The sequence below is a fragment of the Heteronotia binoei genome, chromosome 2, assembly GCF_032191835.1.
Source record: "Heteronotia binoei isolate CCM8104 ecotype False Entrance Well chromosome 2, APGP_CSIRO_Hbin_v1, whole genome shotgun sequence".
Lineage (NCBI taxonomy): Eukaryota > Metazoa > Chordata > Lepidosauria > Squamata > Gekkonidae > Heteronotia > Heteronotia binoei.
Window position 1 is genome coordinate 1788189 of NC_083224.1, and position 26743 is coordinate 1814931.

The window sequence follows — 26743 nt, forward strand, 5'->3', positions numbered from 1 at the left end:
AGGTTAGGATCCTGTCGAGCTTATGTCAAATAAATGACTCTGGAAACTTCTGCAGATGATGAATATGCAACTCGTCTCTGGAGACCCCTCAAAGCAGCCCCCCCCCCCGGGACTCCCTTTTAGCCAAGGTAAATCTCCTCAGAGTTTCCTGTGCATATCTTGGACTGATCTCTGACTGAGAAAAGTAGGCAGTAGGCATTAAATTGCCCTCCACTACCCCGAACAGAAGCCCCAGCCTGCTCCCCTTCTGAGAAGCAATTCAGCTCGGCATTTTCCAACCCCGGAAGTCCCCTCTCCCCCCGCTTTCTGATGACCCTGAAGCAGGAGGAGGGCCTCCAAACAAAGAGAATAACGGCAATTATAGGCAGAGAAATCCAAAGCACAAGGCTTTCCGTGAAAACCAGCCTCTGTACAACCAAGGCTGTAATGGAATGGCGTTTTTTGCCCAGGGTATGAAAATGCTGTAAAAAGGATTTTTGCAGCTTGAAGAAGCCTGTGCGAAAAAGGGTTCCAGTACGACCTTGTTCTTTTCAACCTTTTGGATTGCTGGCTGCAAATATTGAGAGGCATGGATCAATTTCACAACTATTTCACCAGGATTCCTTGGAATGAACTGAGCAAGGATTGCTATAAAGACTGGATTGACCCTTGGTGAACACATTCCCTATTTTGCTAAGGACTAATTCTATGGTCTGTCGTGAACTAATATATGCTTTTGTAATCGTTGAATTGTTTGGTGAGTTTGTGTCAAGTCGGCTGACTCAATAACGAGACCTTTTGATAAAAAGTTTCTAGTTTATTGAAATCATTGTATCCAACAGCTAAGAGATTGCGAGACTGAGGAACATACAGTAAGGATAATCATATAAGGTGTTCTTCAAAGGAATTCTTTAGGGAGGGGGTACTATGCAGGGCACATTCACACATTGATGTTACAAATAGTTCTCAAGCTGGCTGGCCTTGGGCAAGGCGCCTCTCCCCCATTGCCCAGTCTGAGAAGGCACTATTATCTCTTTCACGTGCTTCCATTGCAGAGCAAACTACATAACAAAAGACAGGAAGACGGGAGGGGGGAGGGAGAGAGCTAGCAGCATTGGCATACAGTATGGCTTTTACCCAGAATGCTCTCCCCTGAACCAACGATGTCACACAGGCTTGTCCAGAGTAGAAGCAGACTTGACAGTTTGTTGGTTGTACGGAGGCTGGTTTTCACGGAAAGCCTTGTGCTTTGGATTTCTCTGCCTATACCCTACACCTTCCTCTCCCCGCCTGCAAACCGCAGAGCCTGCTTTTCAGAAGATGTGGACAGGCAACTGGTTTCCAAAGCAAAACACCGCAGTCGCAGGCCCTTTTGATCTCAACCCAAAGTCATTCTTTGTTCCTGCTGCTGCTATGTGCCGTGTGTGTCCAGGATACATTTCCAGAGTTATATAATAAGTGGCAGATCCAGGATTGTTCAAGGTGAGACTGGTCACCTGGGGGGCCAGCTCTCGAGGGCTGGCTGGCTCGATCAAGGGCCAGCGTAGCCGAAACCTCGAGCTCCAGAGAGTAAACAAGGCTGTGTTTCTACCACCAGGCAGGGAGTGCCTTTGCAGAGGGGATTAAGAAACAATCCTGTGAAAGTGCCCCGGGGGAAACCAAATGTAGCAAACTCCAGAAGAGAAGGAGGAGGAGTCAATCGGAAGCACTTCAGTTCCCACAAGGGCACCTTCTTGCCGGGACAGCTGTGCTTGGTTGCTTGGGTTTCAGCAGCTCATGCAAGGAAAGCCACACCCACCCACACAAAGACAACATACCAAGTCAGAGAAATCCCAGTAAAAGAATAAAAAGGTAAAGGGAGTCCCCTGTGCAAGCACCAGTCGTTTCCGACTCTGGGGTGACGTTGCTTTCACAATGTTTTCACGGCAGGCTTTTTACGGGGTGGTTTGCCATTGCCTTCCCCAGTCTTTTACACTTTCCCCCCCAGCAAGCTGGGGACTCATTTGACCGACCTCGGAAGGATGGAAGGCTGAGTCCACCTTGAGCCGGCTACCTGAAAACCCAGCTTCCGCCGGGGATCGAACTCAGGTCGTGAGCAGAGCTTAGGACTGCAGCGCTGCAGCTTTACCATTCCGCACCACGGGGCTCCTAAAGAATAAAGCATCCCAATTGTGCTTTCACTGCTCTAAACAAATCGTTGTTGCCTGCAAACTCCGCTTTCTCACTCTGCAGTCCCAATACCAGCCTATATGAACAAAAAAGCCCTGCTGGATCAGACCAGTGAGGGTCCATCTAGTCCAGCCTCCTGTCTCACTCAGTGGTCAGCCAGTTCCTCTGGAGGGTCACAACAGGGCAGAGAGGCCAAGACCTTCATAAGGACATCAGAAGAGCCCTGCTGGATCAGACCAGGGAGGGTCCATCTAGTCCAGCCTCCTGTCTTACACAGGGGCCAGCCTGTTCCTCTGGAGGGCCCACAACAGGGCAGAGAGGCTGAGGACTTCCCCTGAGAAGAGCATCAGAAGAGCCCTGCTGGGTCAGACCAGGGAGGGTCCATCCAGTCCAGCCTCCTGTCTCACACAGGGGCCAACCAGTTCCTCTGGAGGGCCAGCAACAAGGCAGAGAGGCTGAGGCCTTCCCCTGAGAAGAGCATCAGAAGAGCCCTGCTGGATCAGACCAGGGAGGGTCCATCTAGTCCAGCCTCGTGTCTCACTCAGTGGCCAACCAGTTCCTCTGGAGGGTCAATAGCAGGGCAGAGAGGCTGAGGCCTTCCCCTGAGGAGAACCTCAGAAGAGCCCTGCTGGATCAGACCAGGGAGGGTCCATCTAGTCCAGCCTCCTGTCTCACACAGGGGCCAGCCAGTTCCTCTGGAGGGCCAACAACAGGGCAGAGAGGCTGAGGCCTTCCCCTGAGAAGAACATCGGAAGAGCTCTGCTGGATCAGACCAGGGAGGGTCCATCTAGTCCAGCCTCGTGTCTCACTCAGTGGCCAACCAGTTCCTCTGGAGGGTCAATAGCAGGGCAGAGAGGCTGAGGCCTTCCCCTGAGGAGAACCTCAGAAGAGCCCTGCTGGATCAGACCAGGGAGGGTCCATCTAGTCCAGCCTCGTGTCTCACTCAGTGGCCAACCAATTCCTTTGGAGGGCCAACAACAGGGCAGAGAGGATGAGACCTTCCCCTGAGAAGAGAATCAGATGAGCTCTGCTGGATCAGACCAGGAAGGGTCCATCTAGTCTAGCCTCGTGTCTCACTCAGTAGCCAACCAGTTCCTCTGGAGGGTCAATAGCAGGGCAGAGAGGCTGAGGCCTTCCCCTGAGGAGAACCTCAGAAGAGCCCTGCTGGATCAGACCAGGGAGGGTCCATCTAGTCCAGCCTTGTGTCTCACTCAGTGGCCAACCAGTTCCTCTGGAGGGTCAATAGCAGGGCAGAGAGGCCGAGGCCTTCCCCTGAGGAGAAACTCAGAAGAGCCTTGCTGGATCAGACCAGGGAGGGGCCATCTAGTCCAGCCTCGTGTCTCACTCAGTGGCCAACCAGTTTCTCTGGAGGGCCAACAACAGGGCAGAGAAGCCAAGGCCTTCATAGGTACATCAGAAGAGCCCTGCTGGATCAGACCAGGGAGGGTCCATCTAGTCCAGTCTCATGTCTCACACAGGGGCTACCCAGTTCCTCTTGACAGTCAAAAACCGAAGATCCGGTCAGGGAGGGTCCATCTAGTCCAGCCTCCTGTCTCACACAGAAGCCACCCAGTTCCTCTGGAGGGGCAACAGAAGGGCAGAGAGACTGAGGCCTTCATAGAGGGTTTCCAGGTCCAATTCAAGAAATATCTGGGGACTTTGGGGGTGGAGCCAGGAGCAAGGGTGTAAAAAGAATCATTGAACTGCAAAGGGAGTTCTGGCATCACATTGAAAGGGATGGCACAACTCCTAAATGCCTTCCCTCCACTGGAAACAATGAAGGATAGGGACACCTTATTTTGAAGCTCATAGAATTGGACCCCCTGGTCCAATCGTTTTGAAACTTGGAGGGTCTTTTTGAGAAGAGGCACCAGACGCTGTGCTGAACATTTGGTGCCTCTATCTCAAAACACCCCCCACCCGCAGCCTCAGATACCTGCAGATCAATTCTCCATCATAACCTATGGGAATTAGTGTCCATAGGAAGTAATGCCCACCTGACATTTCTTTAAATGCGATGGCCTTTGGAGTTCAATTGTGCTTGCCACACCCTTGCTCCTGGCTCCACCCCCAAAGTCCCCAGGTATGTCTTGAATTGGACTTGGCAACCCTCCTTCTTCCCCGTCTCTCCCTTCCGCAGGATCTCCCCAGCCGGCCTCTCCCGGAGCCGCCCCAGAGGAGAGAAGGCGCCTGCTCCTCGCGCCTCCTGCTTCCCCGCGAAGTCCTTCGGCGCGGCTCTTCCACGGGGCTGCGGTTGCGGGAGGGAACTACAGTTCCCAGAAGGCCTTGCAGGCACCTAACTCCGCCCTGCTTTTCTGGAGGGGGGGGCTGGAGAGCGCCTCTCAGCTGGCCGGAGGGCGCCCGGGCTTCTGCAGCACCATGTCTGCAGGGCAGGTGAGCGGAGCTCCGGGGAGGGAGGCTGCCCTGGGGAAGAGTTGCGCCTGCGCGCTGCGGGTGGGCAGAGAACCTTGCTTCCCCCCCCCCCCCGCCTCGCTTGCAAGAGGTTCCCTGCACCCCCCCCTCCCCGGGGCTGGTTTTGGGTTTAGGGTTTGTTTGTTTAAGTATGGAAAGATTTTATTGCAAATATAATCATGCTGCAATGTTATTAATTTTTCTTAACCATTTTAATTGCTTAACTTGTTTAATTGTTAAATTGCTCTTACTTTGCTGGTTGTGAGCCGCCTTGAGCTCGCTTCGGCGGGAAAGGAAAGGGCCCCTGTGCAAGCCCCAGTCGTTTCCGACTCCGGGGTGACGTTGCTTTCACGACGTTTTCATGGCAGACTTTTTACGGGGTGGTTTGCCATTGCCTTCCCCAGTCATCTGCACAGTCTCTGTAAACACAATCCTGTTGTAGTTCTGGCTTTATATACGTGAAATAATCTAGCAGACGGTTTTTTACAATCACTTAGGGTTCTTGTTTCATTTAATTGGACTGGAGTAAGAAGCCAATTTTGTGCGATTTTCTGAATTGGTATTTCTTGGAGACCTTCAGTATATTATAACTGGCAGAGGCTTTAGAAAACCCAAATGCAGTGTTTCTTGCCGTCGGTTTGATGTATTGCGTTCTTTTGATTGATTAAGTGGGCAATGAGATCTTTCTTCTTGAGTGAGCGGGGACTGAAAGAGATGGTCAACTCGGCCATGTTTTCCTCTTCCAGAGATGCCCGGTGTCCTTTGAGGAGGTCGCCATGTCCTTCACAGAAGAGGAATGGGCCCTTCTTGAGCCAAGAGAAAGAAAAATCTTTTGGGAAGTGATGGAGGAAAACTATGAGACGGTGGCCTCTCTAAGTAAGGCCCTTTCCCTTTATATTATAGACACAGAAAGGGGTGGGTGGCATTTCCCTTGACCCTCTTGAATTTTCAAATGCACTTTCACAATATTTCTATTTAATGGAATCACAGAGTTGGAAGGGATCTCTGGGGTCATCTAGTCCAACCCCCTGCACAATGCATGGTACAAGGCTTCCCCTCAGTGACAAGACGTTCATAACGCAGTGAGTGCGAATGTTTTGGGTCACTGATGTGAGGCAAGTTTTGTAGTGAGCCTGAAGAGGAGGACAGGGATCACAGAAGGAGATTGTTTGAGAAAACAAAAAAGGATAATTATTCACACACGCAGGAGGCTGCCCCACCGAGCCACAAACGAGCCAGAAATGTTCTATTCCACTCTCCCCAATACTTCAGTCTTTAAATTCCATTTGGGTGTTGCTGTTGCAGGGGTCTACGCTTCCCAGAAAGACTTGCGAGCACCGGAGGGATCAACCCTGACTTTATTAGCTATCAAAGATGAGGTTTTTCCTCATGATGGACATGGAAATGTATGGGATATGCAGTTCGCTGCGACCTCTCTTCTTTCTTGTTTCCCGTGGATGGCGGGTGAATTTGGCCTTTGCTTGTCTGCAGGAAAGGTGAGTTTAGGATTTCATCCACAGCTCTTGGGGAAGAAGACAGGAGGGGAAAGAAAATATGTGGGAACAGGACCAGAGGAGGAAGATGGACTCCATCTTGATGGTCATCATCTCTTCTCTCCTTCCTTGTTCTCCCCCATAGTTTGCTGTGCTTGCTGTTTTGTTTTTTGCATACTGCGTGGGCGAAACTCAAAACACACATTTGGCCACGTTCTGCTCCTACGATGGAGGTATTTTAAATGTTGCTTTCTCCAGAGCAGAGGTGTTTGCTGTGAGGGAAACCCAACAATCTTGACCTTGTTGGGCTGGGCCGTGTGTGTTATAAAATGTAATGCCAGGTCAGACAGATATAAACCTTATAAAGGATACAGACAAACACACACACTTTCTCGGCCTAATCCACCTCACTGGCTTGCTGAGCCTCAGCCAACAGAAGGAAGAGAGGCTTGGCTCAGTAGCTCTGCTGTGCGATTGAGAGAGCTTGGCAAAGCAAGCTCTGCTTTCCCCACTTCCTCTCCAAGGCAGGAGCTTTGCTCTGTAGCTCCTGTGCGATTGAGCAAGCCTGGCAAAGCAAGCAGTGATGCAGAAGGAAGCAAGAGAGGGAGAAGGAAGCAGACGACTCTGAGTTGCTTGCGGGCCTGATAGGAGCCCTCTGAGTGTCTGATTCGGCCCCCAGGCCGCATGTTTGACACCCCTGTTCTAGAGTATGATTCCATTGACTGTTTCTCTCAGGAAGACCTATGAATTGGAAACTGCTCTCTGTGTTTGTTCTGTGAAAGGGGGGATCTGCTCCAATCCATGCTGACTTCTTTGGGGTAAATTTGTTGCTTCCCTCGCAGAATAGCACAGGGATGTTCTGGGGTGGATCTGGGCCACCGTGTGTTATTCATTATTGCAGAAGCTGGTGGCCAGTTTTGAAGCTCCTCACTTTTGTGTTGTTATTATAAAGAAAAATAATTTCCCTCCCCCAGCTTAGTAATGCTTCTGCAGTGCTTTTTTTCTTGGTTTTGATGCATGTCCTGCTCTCCAGACAAGAGAGGGCTCTTAGGACAGACTATGAAGAAACAGAATCAAGGAATCCTAGAGCTGGAAGGCACCTCCAGGGTCATCTAGTCCAACCCCCTGCACAATGTAAGAAACTCACAAGCACCTCCCCCTAAATCACAGAATCTTCACTGCTGTCAGATGGCCATCTGGTCTCTGTGTAGAAACCTCCAAGGAAGGAGAGCCCACCACCTCCCGAGGAAGCCTGTTCCACTGAGGAATTGTTCTAACAGTCCGGCAGTTCATAAAATCACAGAGTTGGAAGGGACCTCCAGGGTCATCTAGTCCAACCCCCTGCATAATGCAGGAAGCTCACAAACACCTCCCCCTAAATCCACAGGATCTTCATTGCTGTCAGATGGCCATTTAGCCTCTGTTTTAAAACCTCCAAGGAAGGAGAGCCCACCACCTCCCAAGGAGGAAGCCTGTTCCACTGAAGAACCGCTTTAAGGGTCAGGAAGTTCTACCTAATGTTGAGCTGGAAACTCTTCTGATTTAATTTCAGCCCATTGGTTCTGGTCCTACATTGTGGGGCCACAGAAGAACAAGACTGCAGTTTTATACTCCGCCCTTTTCTCTGAATCAGAGTCTCACAGCGGCTCACGATCTCCTTTATCTTCCTTCCCCACAACAGACACCCTGTGAGGTGGTTGGGGCTGAGACATCTCTCTCTGAAGCTGCGCTTTCAAGGACAACCTCTGCCAGAGCTATGGCTGACCCAAGGCCATTCCAGCAGTTGCAAATGGAGGAGTGGGGAATCAAACCCGGTTCTCCCAGATAAGAGTCCGCACACTTAACCACGACACCAAATTGGCTCTCCCAGAAAACGATTCCACCCCATCGTCTAAAAGACAGCCCTATTTGATTGATCGGGGAAAGGAATAGACAATAACTGGGCCATATTTTCTTCTTCCAGAGACCCTTCATGTCCTTTGAGGAGGTGACTGTGTTGTTCACAGAGGAGGAATGGGCTCTGCTGGATCTGGACCAAAAGAAACTCTACTGGGGTGTTGCAGAGGAAAACTTTGAGACCGTGGCCTCTTTGGGTAAGGATCTTTTCCCTTCCGTTATGATCCCAGAAGAGAAGGGAGGGAGAATTGTCTTGCTTTACAGCCTTTGATCTCAGGGCACACTTTCATTGAGTGTGAAGCTCCCACACCTGGGGATCTTTCAGCACTTGCAAAGAAAACTGAAAACATTTTCATGCTGCAAGGAGGAAACTATTGATGAATAGGGCTCTGATTGGTAAAGAAGAACAGAGGTCATTTTGTAGAAAAAGAGGTGCTGGAGATCATTAGCACAACTCATTAGCATAACTTATTTATTATTATTTTATTATTATTATTATAACTTATTTGCATATGCTACACACCCCCTGACATCACCGGAAGGTGGACTAAATTATATCAGCTCAGTTTCTTGAACTATAGTTGTCATAATACAACTTTACTCCCATTGTACGTTTTAAATTACCAGCACACAAATTTGAAGAGCAGCTTTCTGCAACAGAAGCAAGACATCTCCCGCCTCTTCCTTTGGACATTCATTTCTCCTTTTCCAAGTCCTCCTGTTTTGTGTTTCAATATGGCTGACGGTCTCACTGTAGAAAATACCATTCACTACTCACTTTACCTGTTAACTGGCTTTTGTACCTTTTGATTCTTACAGGATTTCTGTCTCTCTTTTGCAGTTGTAGATGTGAGGAAGATGGGTAATGAAAAAGAATCAGAAAGGAGATTTGTGGAAGACAACAGCCCATCGGCGGAAGCAAAATACAGGGATCGAGTGGTACTAAAGAGATATTACAGAAGAAAAAGGGAAGCAAAACAGAAGCAAAGGAAGGAATTGGTAGCCGGTCAGAGCAGAAATAAGCCTGCAGTCTCAGCCCAAGATGAAACAGGGAAGAGAAATGAAAGGCCTAATGGTGCCATGAACCAGAAAGGGTTCAACTGCAAATTCAGTCTTAAAACATCTCAGAATGTTGCAGCATGCTGGAAAAGGTATAAATGTGTGGAATGTGGAAAGTGCTTCCGTTGGAGTAGTGCGAGAAGTAGGCATCAGAGAATTCACACAGGGGAAAAGTCATATAAATGCTTGGAGTGTGGAAAGTGCTTCTCCAATAATGGCCAACGAATTGCGCATCAGAACATACATACAGGGGAGAAGCCGTATAAATGCTTAGAGTGTGGAAAGTGCTTCTTTCGGAACGGCAGCCTAACTGCGCATCAAAAGATTCATACTGGAGAGAAGCCGTATAAATGTTTGGAGTGTGGAAAGTGCTTCTATCGGAATGACAACCTGAAAACACATCAAAATATTCATTCAGGAGAGAAGCCGTATAAATGCTTAGAGTGTGGAAAGTGCTTTTCTCGGAACGACAACCTAAAAACACATCAAAATGTTCATGCAGGTGATAAGCCATATAAATGCTTGGAGTGTGGAAAGTGTTTCTCTCAGAATTTTAGCCTAAAAGCACACCAAAACATTCATACAGGAAAGAAGCCATATAAGTGTTTGGAGTGTGGAAAGTACTTCTTTCGAAATGACAACCTAAAAACACATCAAAAGGTTCACACAATAGGGAAGCGATATAAATGCTTGGAGTGCGGAAAGTGCTTCTCTCGAAATGACAGCCTAAAAGCACATCAAAACATTCATACAGGAGAGAAACCATATAAATGCTTAGAGTGTGGAAAGTACTTCTGTCGGAATGGCAGCCTAAATGCACATCAAAAGATTCATACTGGGGAGAAAACATATAAATGCATGGAGTGTGGAAAGCGCTTCTGTCAGAAATGTGACCTAACTATACATCAAAAGGTTCACACAATGGAGAAGCCATATAAATGTTTGGAGTGTGGAAAGTGCTTCTCACTGAATGTTAGCCTAAGGAGACATCAAAAGATCCATGCAGGGGAGAAACCATATAAATGTTCAGATTGTGGAAAGTGCTTCTCTCGAAGTAGTGACAGAAAAAGACATCAGAAGATTCACAGTGGGGAGAAGCCATATACATGCTTGGAGTGTGGAAAGTGCTTCTCTCAGAGTACCATCCTGAATGCACATCAAAAGATTCACACAGGGGAAAAGCCATATAAATGCTTGGAATGTGGAAAGTACTTTTCTCGAAATGGTGACCTAAATGTACATCAAAAGATTCATACTGGTGAGAAGCCACATAAATGCTTGGAGTGTGGAAAGTGCTTTTCTAGGAATGAAACCCTAAATGCACATCGAAGGGTTCACACTGGTGAGAAGCCATATAAGTGTTTGCAGTGTGGAAAGTGCTTCTTTCGAAATGGTGACCTAAATATGCATCAGAAGACTCATACTGGGGAGAAGCCATATAAATGCATGGAGTGTGGAAAGTGCTACACTCGGAATGACACCCTAAATGCACATCAGAGGGTTCACACGGGGGAGAAGCCATATAAATGCTTGGAGTGTGGAAAGTGCTTCTCTCGGAGTGGCGACCTACGGAGACATCAAAAGGTTCACATGAGAGAAGCCGTATAAATGGCCTGGATTGTGGAAAGCGGTTCAATCAGAATCTAAGCCTTACCTTCCGCTACTGGATTCACACAGGGAAAGAGCCTTCTAATCACAGTTAGAATGTAGGAAACCTGTTAAAGTGGCTGACTGTGCCCATTTGTGGGTATGAACGGTTTTATGATAGCTGCCCTTGAAGAAGTTGCTGCGCCAGGGGATGCTGATGCACATAGTATTAACAGGCAGCTCAGGGATTTCTGTGTCAGCCCGTAAGGTATTTTCCCTTCCACTGGAAACAATGGAAGATGGGGACAACTCCTGGGGCCTATAGAATTGGTCCAATCTTTGTGAAACGGGGGAGGTTTTTGAGGAGAGGTACCAGTAGCTCTGCTGCAAATTTGGTCCCTCTACCTCAAAAAACAGCATCCCCAGATTGGTTCTCCATTATAGCCCGTGGGGCCATTGACAATAATGTTCCCCATAGTCTACAATGAAGTTGAGGAAAAGCATATCTCTATTGCACACCCTTGCTATGTTTTTCAGTACGTTTTATAAGCTGCCTTGAGTCACAGCGAAAAGTGGGGTTTAAATATTTAAATAATTAAGTAGTTTGGGCAGGTTGCTAACATTTAGGCAGTTTCCTGTTTGTTGGGTTAGGCCAGGTTCGGACAATGATTCTCCTCCTCTGTTATACTTGACCTGTAATGCTGGTTGTCATATTCACTGGGTGGGGGAGGAGACTGCAAGAGATCCCCCCCAAACAAAAAAAAAGACCTGGTATATTTTCTAAGGCTCAGCACAGGGCGAGAGTCCACGGCCAGCTCTGCCAGTATAGTGACTGGGATGGGTAGACCTTATGACCAGTAGACAAATATATATATATATATATATATATATATATATATATATATATATATATATATATATATATATATATATATATATATATATATATATATATATATATATATTTGTCTACTGGTCATAAGGTCTACCCATCCCAGTCACTATATATAAATTTTTGGCCCCTGTGTGACACAGAGTGTTGGACTGAATGGGCCATTGGTCTGATCCAACAGGGCTTCTCTTATGTTCTTATGTGACACAGAGTGTTGGACTGAATGGGCCATTGGCCTGATCCAACATGGCTTCTCTTATGTTCTTATGTGACACAGAGTGTTGGACTGGAGGGGCCATTGGCCTGATTTAACATGGCTTCTCTTATGTTCTTATGTGACACAGAGTGTTGGACTGGAGGGGCCACTGGCCTGATCTAACAGGGCTTCTCTTATGTTCTTATGTGACACAGAGTGTTGGACTGGATGGGCCGTTGGCCTGATCCAACATGGCTTCTCTTATGTGGCACAGAGTGTTGTACTGGAGGGGCCGTTGGCCTGATCCAACAGGGCTTCTCTTATGTTCTTATGTGACACAGAGTGTTGGACTGAATGGGCCATTGGCCTGATCCAACAGGGCTTCTCTTATGTGACACAGAGTGTTGGACTGAATGGGCCATTGGCCTGATCTAACATGGCTTCTCTTATGTTCTTATGACTACACATTTCAGCCTTCCTAGGGCCTTCCTCAATGGTCAACATTTCTATTCTAAAACAACACACATCCAGGAGTAAATTCATGAAAAACATTTTCTTTAAAGCCAGGTATTAATTTCTGGAATTATCAAAAGGGAGATAGGGGGACAAAGCCAAATGATTCATTACAAATGTGAACGGCCTATTGGTCATACGGCATATCCATCAGTTGTATATGCGTAGCTGTTATCTCTATGCAAAAAGTTTCAAGAATCTGATTTATTTTTATTTATTTATTTAGTCTTCTAGCCCACCCTTCCCGCAAAGCGGGCTCAGGGCAGGTTCCATCAGAAAATTAAAACAATTAAATCTGGACCGTTTCTTAAAACCTGTTTTATCTTTTGCTAATGTGTACGCCATAATAAATATTTGTGGTTTTGTAATAATTTATTTTGACAGCTGGACCTTCATAAATCACAGCTGTAGCTTGCGATCTTTTTGGTTTGTTTGTTTTATAACCCCCTCTGCCATTTAGACACATTATCTGTGGTATGAAAGGGCTGCGGTCTCTTGAATTGCAGACCAGACTTTTCTGGTCACTCTCCTGGAAGTCTTGAAGGGGGGCTGAAAGCTTTTGTCAAATGCACAAGGATTACTGTGCCCAAAGTTTGCTTTAAGCTGGAGACCCAGTTTGTTGAATGGGATTATGTGATGGCTTCGGAGACACACAAATCTGGCTCCGGTGAACAAATTGTATGTAACCAGGTGAGACAGGGCACTCTCTCCCTCCCACCCTCTCCCTCTCCCCTCAGGTCTTGAATGCTCACTCCCTTTGGGGCTTGCCTGGTGCCTAATTCTCTTAGGTGCCAGGCCAAAACACGTCTTTTCACCCTGGCTTTTTAATGCAGGGGGTTATTTTGCCGGCTTTTCCAATGGTCTGCTTGCTTCCATTGTATAGCAGGAGGAGAGAGCCACACAGGCATTCACGTTAAATCAACCTCAAATCCTTAGAAATTCAATTATTTATATAACAAATCATTCCTAGAAAATACAGTGAACATATGAAGCTGCCTTCTACTGAAACAGACCCTCGGTCCATCAAAGTCAGTCTTGTCTACTCAGACTGGCAGCGGCTCTTTCTCCAGGGTCCCAAGCTGAGGTTTTTCACACCTATTTGCCTGGACCCTTATAGTTGGAGATGCCGGAGATTGAACCTGGGACCTTCTGCTTACCAAGCAGATACTGTACCACTGAGCCACCGTCCCTCCCAGCGTATCACAAAGTGCAAAGAGAAACTACTCCCGAAACAGTCCTATATTGATGTCCGACAGTTTACTTCTTGAGAATGGAGTCGGGAAGTGGCGCCCAGTGCCCCAATTCTTCTCTGTTAGCCAATATCTGGATGGAATGCAGCAAGGCAGTAAGACGCAACAGGTATGCGCTAAATGCTGTTTCACGCGAGGCTTCAACGAGCTTCGACTAAAGCCATTCTTATTGGAGACCAAGGCTCCTACATTTGACAAGACAATCGACGGCTCTGTTTTCACGGCATCCCACACTACTTCCTGACTCCATTCTCAAGGAACAAACTGTCGGACATCGACATAGGACTGGTTGTTTCGGGAGTAGTTTTTCTTTGCACTTTGTGATACACCGTGTTTTCTATGAATGATTTGTTACATAAAAAATTGAATTTGCTGTGTGCCGCCCTGAGCCATTTTGCGGGAAGGGCGGGATATAAGTTATAGAATAAATAAATAAATAAATTTCTAAGGATTTGAGGCTGATTCAACATGAATGCTTGTGTGGCTCTCTCTTCTTGCTCTGCCTTTTCATGTTACTCTGCTTGGTTGCTCTACGCTTCCCTTGTATGGCTAGTTCTTTTGCCCCTTTGTCCATTGGCTTGTTCTCATAGGGCTTGTTCCTATCTTGATCTGCCTTCAGCAGCAGGACTGCAGAGATGCAACATAGATACATATCCTGCCTACAGAAGGAGAGGATTAGGTCGTGTTTGCCACCACCCCCCCCCCCGCCCATTCTATGGCTGCTGCTTTCTCGGATCCTCTAGTTCCAAAGTGAAGTCAGACTCTTCGGCTAAGGTGGAAACATAACATTCCCCCCATTCCTTCTTGATTTGCTTATTTCGTTTATTTGCTTAACTTCTGGAGGGATGAAGCGTTCTGCTAAACTCAAATGTCCTTGCTTGCTATTTTGGGACGTTTTGATCGGTCCTAATGGAAAGGATACATATTCTGATCGGCCCTGTCGCCTTCCCGACACTAGGGGCCGCTCTGACGCTGCCTCTCAGTCCGGCAGAACTCGGTGGCCCTCTGAGTGTGGGGGATTCTGGGTGTTGTGGTCTTTGGGAAGAACAGGGCGAAAGACCTCTCTTGCAAGACAGGGGCGAAGCTGGGGGGGGGGGAAGGGGGGGTGGTCATTGTGGGCTGCAGCAAAGGAGAACGGCCAGCAGCTCCTAAGACCCCCCTCTTAGGGTTCCCAATCCCCAGGTGGGGGCAGGAGATCCCCCGTGTTGAAGGCCCTCCCCTCGCTTCAGGGTCATGGTAAAGTGCATGGCAGATTTTTTTACGGGGTGGTTTGCCATTGCCTTCCCCAGTCATCTACACTTCCCCCCAGCAAGCTGGGGACTCCTTTTACCGACCTCAGAGGGATGGAAGGCTGAGTCAACCTCGAGCCGGCTACCTGAAAACCCAGCTTCCGCCGGGGATCGAACTCAGGTCGTGAGCAGAGTTTAGGACTGCAGCGCTGCAGCTTTACTAATCCGCACCACGGGGCTCCTAAAGAATAAAGCATCCCAATTGTGTTTTCACTACTCTAAACAAATCATTGTTGCCTGCAAACTCCGCTTTCTCACTCTGCAGTCCCAATTCCAGGCTTTATGAACAAAAACGCCTTTCTGAATCAGACCAGGGAGGGTCCACCTAGTCCAGCCTCCTATCTCACACAGGGGCCAGCCAGTTCCTCTGGAGGGCCAACTACAGGGCAGAGAGGCCGAGGCCTCCCCCTGAGAAGAACCTCAGAAGAGCCCTGCTGGATCAGGCCAGTGAGAGTCCATCTAGTCCAGCCTCCTGTCTCACACAGGGACCAGCCAGTTCCTCTGGAGGGCCAACTACAGGGCAGAGAAGCTGAGGCCTTCCCCTAAGAAGAACCTCAGAAGAGCCCTGCTGGATCAGACCAATAAAGGTCCATCTAGTCCAGCATCTTGTCTCACACAGTGGTCAGCCAGTTCCTCTGGAGGGCCAACAGCAGGGCAGAGAGGCTGAGGCCTTCATAAGAACATTACAAGAGCTCTGCTGGATCAGACCAGGGAGGGTCCATCTAGTCCAGTCTCGTGTCTCACACAGGGGCTACCCAGTTCCTCTTGACAGTCAACAACCGAAGATCCGGTCAGGGAGGGTCCATCTAGTCCAGCCTCCTGTCTCACACAGAAGCCACCCAGTTCCTCTGGAGGGCCAACAGAAGGGCAGAGAGACTGAGGCCTTCATAGGGGGTTTCCAGGTCCAATTCAAGAAATATCTGGGGACTTTGGGAGTGGAGCCAGAAGCATGCGTGGCAACCATAATTGAACTCCAAAGGGAGTTCTGGGCATCACATCAAAAGGGACCGTACACCTTCTAAATGCCTTCCCTCCACTGGAAACAATGAAGGATAGGGGCACCTTATTTTGAAGCTCATAGAATTGGAACCCCCTGGTCCAATCTTTTTGAAACTTGGAGGGTCTTTTTGAGAAGAGGCACCAGAAGCTGTGCTGAACATTTGGGGCCTCTATCTCAAAAAACCCCCCACCCCCAGCCTCAGATACCTGCAGATCAATTCTCCATCATAACCTATGGGAATTAGTGTCCATAGGAAGTAATGCCCAGCTGACATTTCTTTAAATGCGATGGCCTTTGGAGTTCAATTGCGCTTGCCACACCCTTGCTCCTGGCTCCACCCCCGTCCCCTGGCTCCACCCCCAAAGTCCCCAGGTATGTCTTGAATTGGACTTGGCAACCCTCCTTCTTCCCCATCTCTCCCTTCCGCAGGATCTCCCCAGCCGGCCTCTCCGGGAGCCGCCCCAGAGGAGAGAAGGCGCCTGCTCCTCGCGCCTCCTGCTTCCCAGCGGAATCCTTCGGCGCGGCTCTTCCACGGGGCTGCGGTTGCGGGAGGGAACTACAGTTCCCAGAAGGCCTTGCAAGCACCTAACTCCGCCCTGCTTTTCTGGAGGGGGGGCTGGAGAGCGCCTCTCAGCTGGCCGGAGGGCGCCCGGGCTTCTGCAGCACCATGTCTGCAGGGCAGGTGAGCGGAGCTCCGCGCGAGGGCAGAGCAAAGGGCTGGGAGGGAGGCTGCCCCGGGGAAGAGTTGCGCCTGCGCGCTGCGGGTGGGAAGAGAACCTTGCTTTCCCTCCCCCCCCCCCCGCTTCGCTTGCAAGAGGATCCCTGCACCCCCCACGGCCCCCCCCCCGGGGCTGGGTTAGGGTTTAGGGTTTGTTTAAGTATGGAAAGGTTTTATTGCAAATATAATCATGCTGCAATGTTATTAATTTTTCTTAACCATTTTAATTGCTTAACTTGTTTAATTGTTACATTGTTCTTACTTTGCTGGTTGTGAGCCGCCTTGAGCTCGCTTCGGCGGGAAAGGAAAGGGCCCCTGTGCAAGCCCCAGTCGTTTCCGACCCCGGGGTGACGTTGCTTTTATAACGTTTCCACGGCAGACTTTTGATGGAGTGGTTTGCCATTGCCTTCCCCAGTCCTCTGCACTTTCCCCCCAGCCTGGGGACTCCTTTGATCGACCTCAGAATGATGGAAGGCTGCGTCAACCTCGAGCAGGCGACTTGAAAATCCAGCTTCCACCGGGGATCGAACTCAGGTCGTGAGCAGAGCTCAGGACTGCAGCTTTGACACTGCGCCAGGGAGCTCTTTCGGCGGAGAGGGCGGGATATAAATCCAATAAACCTTAACCCTTATTATAGCACATTGTTATATAGCAGGCAAGCAGAGTGTATTAACACTAGTAGAATATAAGGTTGCCAAGTCCAATTCAAGAAATATCTGGGGACTTTGGGGGTGGAGCCAGGAGACATTGGGGTGGAGCCAGGAGCAAGGTTGAGACAAGCATCCTTGAACACCAAAGGGAGTTCTGCCCCATCACGTTTTAAGAGGCCGTACACCTTTGTATTTGTAGCTGGGATTTTTGGCCTCAATGTGCATTACTTTGCACTTGGCCACATTGAACCGCATCTGCCACGTTGACGCCCACTCACCCAGCCTCAACAGATCCCTTTGGAGTTCCTCACAATCCTCTCTGGTTCTCACCACCCTGAACAATTTAGTGTCATCCGCAAACTTGGCCACTTCACTGCTCACTCCCAACTCTAAATCATTTATGAACAAGTTAAAGAGCGTGGGACCCAGTACTGAGCCCTGCGGCACCCCACTGCTTACTGTCTTCCATTGCGAAGACTGCCCATTTATACTCACTCTCTGCTTCCTATTAATTAGCCAGTTTTTGGTCCACAAGAGGACCTGTCCTTTTACTCCATGGCTCTCAAGCTTACTAAGGAGCCCTTGATGAGGAACTTTATCAAAAGCTTTCTGGAAGTCAAGGTAAACAATATCTATCGGGTCTCCTTTCTCCATATGTTTGTTCACCCCCTCAAAGAACTGTAACAAGTTAGTGAAGCAAGATCTTCCCCTGCAGAACCCATGCTGAGTCTTCCTCAGTAACTCATGTTCATCAATGTGCCTACTCATTCTGTCCTTGATAATGCTTTCTACCAACTTTCCCGGTATTGAGGTCAGACTTACTGGCCTGTAATTTCCTGGATCTTTTCTGGAACCCTTTTTAAAGATGGGGGTGACATTTGCTACCTTCCAGTCCTCAGGAGCGGAGGCAGATTTCAATGAAAGATTACATATTTTTGTCAGGAGATCCACAAGTTCACCTTAGAGTTCTTTCAGAACTCTATGATGTATGCCATCCAGATCTGGTGACTTATTAGTTTTTAATTTGTCTATCAGTTGTAGGACCTCCTCTCTTGTCACCTCAGACTGACTCAAGTCTTTCAACACCCCGCCCAAAATTAGTGGTTCTGGAGCAGGCAAACACTTCTCATCTTCCACAGTGAAGACGGAGGCAAAAAATGCATCCAGCTTCTCAGCCATTTCCCTATCCTCCTTCAGTAATCCTTTTACCCCATGGTCATCCAAGTGCCCCACGGCCTCCCTGGCTGGTTTCCTACTTCTAATATATTTGAAGAAATGTTTATTGTTGGTCTTTATGTTTTTTGCAATATGCTCCTCATGGTCCCTTTTTGCCTGCCTGATCACAGTCTTGCATTTGATTTGCTACAGTCTGTATTCCCTTTTATTACTATCACATGCAGTAGCTTTCCACCGCTTAAAGGATTCCTTCTTACCTTTTACGGCTTCTGTAACTTTGTTTGTTAACCACGCAGGCCTTTTCTTATACCAGTTTGTGCCTTTCCTAACTTGTGGTATATATTTTATCCGAGCTTCTAGGATTGTAGTTTTAAATAGTCTCCGAGCTTCACCAAGGGTTTTGACTGCATTTACCTTTCCTTTCAGTGTCCTCTTCACATGCCTCCGCATCTCAGAGAAGTTACCCCTTTTAAAGTTAAACGTGGTTGTGCTGGCGTTTTGGGGCAACTCCCTATTTATGCAAATGGTGAAATCAATAACGTTACGGTCACTTCTTCCAAGCGGTGCAATACTATAGCAGACAGTTTTTTACAATCAATTAGGGTTCTTTTTTCATTTAATTGGACTGGAGTAAGAGAAGCCAGTTTTCTGCAATATGCAGTTTCTGCAAAATTGCCAGTTTGTGCAATTTTCTGAATTGGTATTTCTTGAAGACCTTCAGAATATTATAACTGGCAGAGGCTTTAAAAACCCCCAATGCAGTGTTTCTTGCCATCTCTTTAATGTATTGAATTCTTTTAATTGATTAAGTGGGCAATGAGATCTTTCTTCTTGAGTGAGCGGGGACTGAAATAGATGATCAACTCGGCCATGTTTTCCTCTTCCAGAGATCCCTGGTGTCCTTTGAGGAGGTCGCTGTGTTCTTCACAGAAGAGGAGTGGGCCCTTCTTGATCCAAGAGAAAGAAAAATCTTTTGGGAAGTGATGGAGGAAAACTATGAGGCAGTGGCCGCTCTGAGTAAGGCCCTTTCCCTTTGTATTATGGACACAGAAAGGGGTGGGTGGCATTTCCCTTGACCCTCTTGAATGTTCAAATGCACTTTCACAATATTTCTATTTAATGGAATCACAGAGTTGGAAGGGACCTCTGGGGTCATCTAGTCCAACCCCCTGCACAATGCATGGTACAAGGCTTCCCCTCAGTGACAAGATGTTCATAGGGCAGTGAGTGCAAATGTTTTGGGTCACTGATGTGAGGCAAGTTTTGTAGTGAGCCTGAAGAGGAGGACAGGGATCACACAAGAAGGGTGTTTGAGAAAACAAAAAAAGAGAATTATTCACACACGCAGGAGGCTGCCCCACCGAGCCACAAACGAGCCAGAAATGTTCTCTTCCACACTCCCCAATACGTCAGTCTTTCAATTCCATTTGGGTGTTGCTGTTGCAGGGAGCTACGCTTCCCAGAAGGACTTGCGACCACCGGAGGGATCAACCCTGCCTTTATTAGCTATCAAAGATGAGGTTTTTCCTCATGATGGAGATGGACATGTATGGGATATGCAGTTCGCTGCGACCTCTCTTCTTTCTTGTTTCCCCTGGATGGCGGGTGAATTTGGCCTTTGCTTGTCTGCAGGAAAGGTGAGTTTAGGATTTCATCCACAGCTCTTGGGGAAGAAGACAGGAGGGGAAAGAAAATATGTGGGAACAGGACCAGAGGAGGAAGATGGACTCCATCTTGATGGTCATCATCTCTTCTCTCCTTCCTTGTTCTCCCCCATAGTTTGCTGTGCTTGCTGTTTTGTTTTTTGCATACTGCAGAGGCGAAACTCAAAACACACATTTGGCCACGTTCTGCTCCAACGATGGAGGTATTTTAAATGTTGCTTTTTCCAAAGCAGAAGTGTGGAACTTGTTTGTTGTGAGGGAAACCCAACAATCTTGACCTTGTTGGGCTGGGCCATGTGTATTATAAAATGTAATGCCAGGTCAGACAGATATAAACCTTATAAAGGATACAGACAAACACACACACTTTCTCAGCCTAATCCATCTCACTGGCTTGCTGAGCCTCAGCCAACAGAAGGAAGAGAGGCTTGGCTCAGTAGCTCTGCCATGCAATTGAGAGAGCCTGGCAAAGCAAGCTCTCCTTCCCCCACTTCCTCTCCAAGGCAGGAGCTTTGCTCTGTAGCTCCTGTGCGATTGAGCAAGCCTGGCAAAGCAAGCTGTGATGCAGAAGGAAGCAAGAGAGGGAGAAGGAAGCAGGCGACACTGAGTTGCTTGCGGGCCTGATAGGAGCCCTCTGAGTGTCTGATTCGGCCCCCAGGCCGCATGTTTGACACCCCTGTTCTAGAGTATGATTCCATTGACTGTTTCTCTCAGGAAGACCTATGAATTGGAAACTGCTCTCTGTGTTTGTTCTGTGAAAGGGGGGATCTGCTCCAATCCATGCTGACTTCTTGCGGGTAATTTGTTGCTTCCTCGCAGAATAGCACAGGGATGTTCTGGGGTGATCTGGGCCACCGTGTGTTTATTCATTATTGCAGAAGCTGGTGGCCAGTTTGGAAGCTCCTCACTTTTGTGTTGTTATTATAAAGAAAAATAATTTCCCTCCCCCAGCTTAGTGATAGATAGATAGATAGATAGATAGATAGATAGATGATAGATAGATAGATAGATAGATAGATAGATAGATAGATAGATAGATAGATAGATAGATAGATAGATAGATAGATAGATGATAGATAGATAGATAGATAGATAGATAGATAGATAGATAGGTAGATAGATAGATAGATAGATAGATAGATAGATAGATAGATAGATAGATAGATAGATAGATAGATGATAGATAGATTGATTTATTGTCATTGTTCTCAAAAAAGAAAATGAGAGCAATGAAATGAGGTGCTCTTCCACAAACATACCAACGCATCAACACCCACAAAAGGACATTTAAATGCATCTAAAACACATAACCATTCATAACCCTGCATTTAGCTTAACCACGGCACTTGGATAGAAGCTGCCCTTGAATCTATTTGTCTTTGCCTTCAACAGTCTATATCGCCTACCTGACGGTAAGATCTCAAATAGCAAGTGGCCCGGATGTGAAGGGTCCCTTAAGATCATTTGTATCTTCCTTCTACATCCCATATCATACAGATCCACTAATGAGGGGAGAGAACATCCACAAATCTTCTGTGCTCGCACCATCATTCTTTGGAGCACCCTTCTCTCTGCTTCCGTGCAGCTCCCAAACCACGCGCAGAGGCAATAAGATAAAATGCTCTCAATGGAACTACGATAAAAGGCAACCAGCAGACTCCCTGACAGTTGTTGTGATCTTAAGAGTCTTAAATAGTATAGTCGTTGCTGGGCCTTTTTCTCTAGAGCTAAAGTATTTGCCCCCCATGTTAGATCCTGTTTCATAGTAATTCCCAAAAACTTCCATTCTGCAGTGATTTTTTCCTTGGTTTTGATGCATTTCCTGCACTCCAGACAAGAGAGGGCTCTTAGGACAGAATATGAAGAAACAGAATCAAAGAATCATAGAGCTGGAAGGGACCTCTAGGATCATCTAGTCCAACCCCCTGCACAATGCAGCAAACTCACAAGCACCTCCCCCTAAATTCACAGGATATTCACTGCTGTCAGATGGCCATCTAGCCTCTCTTTAAAAACCTCCAAGGAAGGAGAGCCCACCACCTCCCAAGGAGGAAGCCCGTTCCACTGAGGAATTGTTCTAACGGTCAGGCAGCTCATAGAATCACAGAGTTGGAAGGGACCTCCAGGGTCATCAACCCCCTGCACAATGCAGGAAACTCACAAACACCTCCCCCTAAAACCACAGGATCTTCATTGCTGTCAGATGGCCATCCAGCCTCTGTTTAAAAACCTCCAAGGAAGGAGAGCCCACCACCTCCCATTCCACTGAAGAACCACTTTAAGGGTCAGGAAGTTCTACCTAATGTTGAGCTGGAAACTCTTTTGATTTAATTTCAGCCCATTGGTTGTGGTCCTACCTTGTGGGGTCACAGAAGAAGAAGACTGCAGATTTATACTCCGCCCTTCTCTCTGAATCAGAGTCTCACAGCGGCTCACGATCTCCTTTATCTTCCTCCCCCACAACAGACACCCTGTGAGGTGGGTGGGGCTGAGAGATCTCTCTCTGAAGCTGCCCTTTCAAGGACAACCTCTTCCAGAGCTATGGCTGACACAAGGCCATTCCAGCAGTTGCAAGTGGAGGAGTGGGGAATCAAACCCGGTTCTCCCAGATAAGAGTCCACACACTTAACCACGACACCAAATTGGCTGTCCCAGAAAACAATTCCACACCATCCTCTAGAAGACAGCCCTATTTGATTGATCGGAGAAAGGAATAGACAAAAGAGAGAGATCTTGGGGTCGTGGTAGATAACTCACTGAAAATGTCAAGACAGTGTGCGTTTGCAATAAAAAAGGCCAACGCCATGCTGGGAATTATTAGGAAGGGAATTGAAAACAAATCAGCCAGTATCATAATGCCCCTGTATAAATCGATGGTGCGGTCTCATTTGGAGTACTGTGTGCAGTTCTGGTCGCCGCACCTCAAAAAGGATATTATAGCACTGGAGAAAGTCCAGAGAAGGGCAACTAGAATGATTAAAGGGCTGGAACACCTTCCCTATGAAGAAAGGTTGAAACGCTTAGGGCTCTTTAGCTTGGAGAAACGTCGACTGAGGGGTGACATGATAGAAGTTTACAAGATAATGCATGGGATGGAGAAAGTAGAGAAAGAAGTACTTTTCTCCCTTTCTCACAATACAAGAACTCGTGGGCATTCGATGAAATTGCTGAGCAGACAGGTTAAAACGGATAAAAGGAAGTACTTCTTCACCCAAAGGGTGATTAACATGTGGAATTCACTGCCACAGGAAGTGGTGGCGGCCACAAGTATAGCCACCTTTAAGAGGGGTTTCGATAAAACTATGGAGCACAGGTCCATCAGTGGCTATTAGCCACAGTGTATGTGTGTATATAAAATTTTTTGCCACTGTGTGACACGGAGTGTTGGACTTGATGGGCCGTTGGCCTGATCCAACATGGCTTCTCTTATGTTCTTATGTTCTTACAATAACTGGGCCATATTTTCTTCTTCCAGAGACCCTTCATGTCCTTTGAGGAGGTGACTGTGTTGTTCACAGAGGAGGAATGGGCTCTGCTGGATCTGGACCAAAAGAAACTCTACTGGGGTGTTGCAGAGGAAAACTTTGAGACCGTGGCCTCTTTGGGTAAGGATCTTTTCCCTTCCGTTATGATCCCAGAAGAGAAGGGAGGGAGAATTGTCTTCCTTGGACAGCCTTTGATCTCAGGGCAGACTCTCATTGGCTGCGGAGAAAGGAATGAAGCTCCCACACCCGGGAATGTTGCGGCACTTGCAAAGAAAACTGAAAACATTTTCATGCTGCAAAGAAGAAACTATTGCTGAATAGGGCTCTGATTGGTAAAGAAGAACATAGGTCATTTTGTAGAAAAAGGTGTGCTAGAGCTCATTAGCACAACTCATTAGCATAACTGCTAGTGGGACTACCTTGGTGGGAACACGTGCAGCCTGGGCTGAGGGAGCCGCACTGGCTTCCAGTTGTATTCCGAGTTCGCTACAAGGTGCTGGTTATTACCTTTAAAGCCCTATATGGCTGAGGACCTGCCTACCTTAGGGACCGCCTCTCTCCATATGTTCCCCAGAGAGCACTGAGATCCAGCTCCCAAAGTCTCCTAAATATCCCTGGACCAAAGGAGGCCAAACAGAAAGTAACGAGGGAGCAGGCCTTCTCAATAATGCCCCCCCACTGGTGGAATCAGCTACCGGAGGAAGTGCGAGCCCTGCGGGACTTTAACCAGTTCCGCAGGGCTTGCAAAACTCCCCTCTTTGAACAAGCCTATAAGGAACCCTGAGAGTGACATCTAGCCATCTGGTTATATATCTCACTGAAATGTAGCACCTTTAATTTATTGTGGTTTTAAATTTTATGTAACTGTTTTAACCATATTTATTAACTGTATTGTATCATACGAATTGTACTATAATCATAGTACACACCATGTCTTGTTAGCCGCCCTGAGCCGGCCTCGGCGGGGAGGGCGGGATATAAATAAAATTTATTATTATTATAACTTATTTGCATATGCCACACACCCCCTGACATCACCGGAAGGTGGACTAAATTATATCAGCTCAGTTTCTTGAACTATAGTTCTCATAATACAACTTTACTCCCATTGTACTTTTTAAATTACCAGCACACAAATTTGAAGGGCAGCTTTCTGCAACAGAAGCAAGACATCTCCCGCCTCTTCCTTTGGACATTCATTTCTCCTTTTCCAAGTCGTCCTGTTTTGTGTTTCAATATGGCTGACGGTCTCACTGTAGAAAATACCATTCACTACTCACTTTACCTGTTAACTGGCTTTTGTACCTTTTGATTCTTACAGGATTTCTGTCTCTCTTTTGCAGTTGTAGATGTGAGGAAGATGGGTAATGAAAAAGAATCAGAAAGGAGATTTGTGGAAGACAACAGCCCGCCGGCGGAAGCAAAATACAGGGATCGAGTGGTACTAAAGAGATATTACAGAAGAAAAAGGGAAGCAAAACAGAAGCAAAGGAAGGAATTGGTAGCCGGTCAGAGCAGAAATAAGCCTGCAGTCTCAGCCCAAGATGAAACGGGGAAGAGAAATGAAAGGCCTAATGGTGCCATGAACCAGAAAGGGTTCAACTGCAAATTCAGTCTTAAAACATATCAGAATATTGCAGCATGCTGGAAAAGGTATAAATGTATGGAATGTGGAAAGTGCTTCCGTTGGAGTAGTGCGAGAAGTAGGCATCAGAGAATTCACACAGGGGAAAAGTCATATAAATGCTTGGAGTGTGGAAAGTGCTTCTCCAATAATGGCAAACTAATTGCACATCAGAACATACATACAGGAGAGAAGCCATATAAATGCTTAGAGTGTGGAAAGTGCTTCTCTCGAAAAGACAGCCTAACTGCGCATCAAAGGATTCATACTGGAGAGAAGCCATATAAATGTTTGGAGTGTGGAAAGTGCTTCTATTGGAATGCCAACCTGAAAACACATCAAAATATTCATTCAGGAGAGAAGCCATATAAATGTTTGGTGTGTGGAAAGTGCTTTTCTCGGAATGGCAACCTAAAAACACATCAAAATGTTCATGCAGGTGATAAGCGATATAAATGCTTGGAGTGCGGAAAGTGTTTCTTTCAGAATGGTAGCCTAAAAGCACACCAAAAGATCCATACAGGAGAGAAGCCATATAAATGCTTGGAGTGTGGAAAGTGCTTCTATTGGAATGCCAACCTGAAAACGCATCAAAATATTCATTCAGGAGAGAAGCCATATAAATGCTTGGTGTGTGGAAAGTGCTTTTCTCGGAACAGCAACCTAAAAACACATCAAAATGTTCATGCAGGTTTTAAGCCATATAAATGCTTGGAGTGTGGAAAGTGTTTCTCTCAGAATGTTAGCCTAAAAGCACACCAAAACATTCATACAGGAGAGAAGCCATATAAATGCTTGGAGTGTGGAAAGTACTTCTTTCGAAATGACAACCTAAAAACACATCAGAAAATTCACACAATAGGGATGCGATATAAATGCTTGGAGTGCGGAAAGTGCTTCTCTCAAAATGCCAGCCTAAAAGCACATCAGAACATTCATACAGGAGAGAAACCATATAAATGCTTAGAGTGTGGGAAGTACTTCTTTCGGAATGGCAGCCTAAATGCACATCAAAAGATTCATACTGGGGAGAAAACATATAAATGCATGGAGTGTGGAAAGTGCTTCTCTCGGAATGACACCCTAAACGCACATCAGAGGGTCCACACAGGGGAGAAGCCATATAAATGCTTGGAGTGTGGAAAGTGCTTCTCTCAGAGTGGCGAACTACGGAGACATCAAAAGGTTCACATGAGAGAAGCCGTATAAATGGCCTGGAGGGTGGAAAGCGGTTCAGTCAGAATCTAAGCCTTACCTTCCACTACTGGATTCACACAGGCAAAGAGCCTTGTAATCACAGTTAGCATGTAGGAAACCTGTTAAAGTGGTTGACCGTATCGGCATATGATGGAGAACTGCCTTAACAAGACAGCAGCTTGTAGACAGAGCATGGTGACCTATCTGACAGGTAAAGATCACATGACTGGGTATATAGCATCAGCCTGCAGGTGGTGTCTCAGTGACTCAGCATATTTGTGATGATTGGGTAGACTTTGTATATAAGTCTGTGTTATACTTGCCAGTATACGCCATTGTGGTATCAGGTGTCTGGCGAAGCAGTTTGTCGTGAGAGCTGTAACTGACTATATGGACTGTGTATATATCTTGTAAATAAACTTGTATGTAGTGCCAACCTCTGGTGGTGTGTGAGCACACTGTTTTGCACAGACGTCTAGGTCATGCTAGTTTTA

General features: G+C 47.1%; 1 protein-coding gene across 1 annotated transcript; it reads left to right on the top strand.

The window, feature by feature from the left end:
- The first annotated feature begins 431 nt into the window (after positions 1 to 431).
- LOC132567829 (zinc finger protein 420-like) lies at positions 432 to 26261 on the top strand. Its single transcript, XM_060233512.1, has 7 exons — positions 432 to 450; positions 4289 to 4542; positions 5307 to 5436; positions 5866 to 6056; positions 8017 to 8146; positions 8791 to 10592; positions 25227 to 26261. Exons 1-7 carry the CDS (start codon positions 432 to 434, stop codon positions 26259 to 26261), a joined length of 3561 nt encoding a protein of 1186 aa, XP_060089495.1.
- The last annotated feature ends 482 nt before the right edge of the window (positions 26262 to 26743 follow it).

Excerpts from the sequence above, each read along its gene's own strand:
- LOC132567829 (XM_060233512.1), top strand. Across the intron at positions 4,543-5,306 it reads GCACCATGTCTGCAGGGCAG|AGATGCCCGGTGTCCTTTGA; the intron begins GTGAGCGGAGCT and ends TTCCTCTTCCAG. Across the intron at positions 8,147-8,790 it reads TGAGACCGTGGCCTCTTTGG|TTGTAGATGTGAGGAAGATG; the intron begins GTAAGGATCTTT and ends TCTCTTTTGCAG.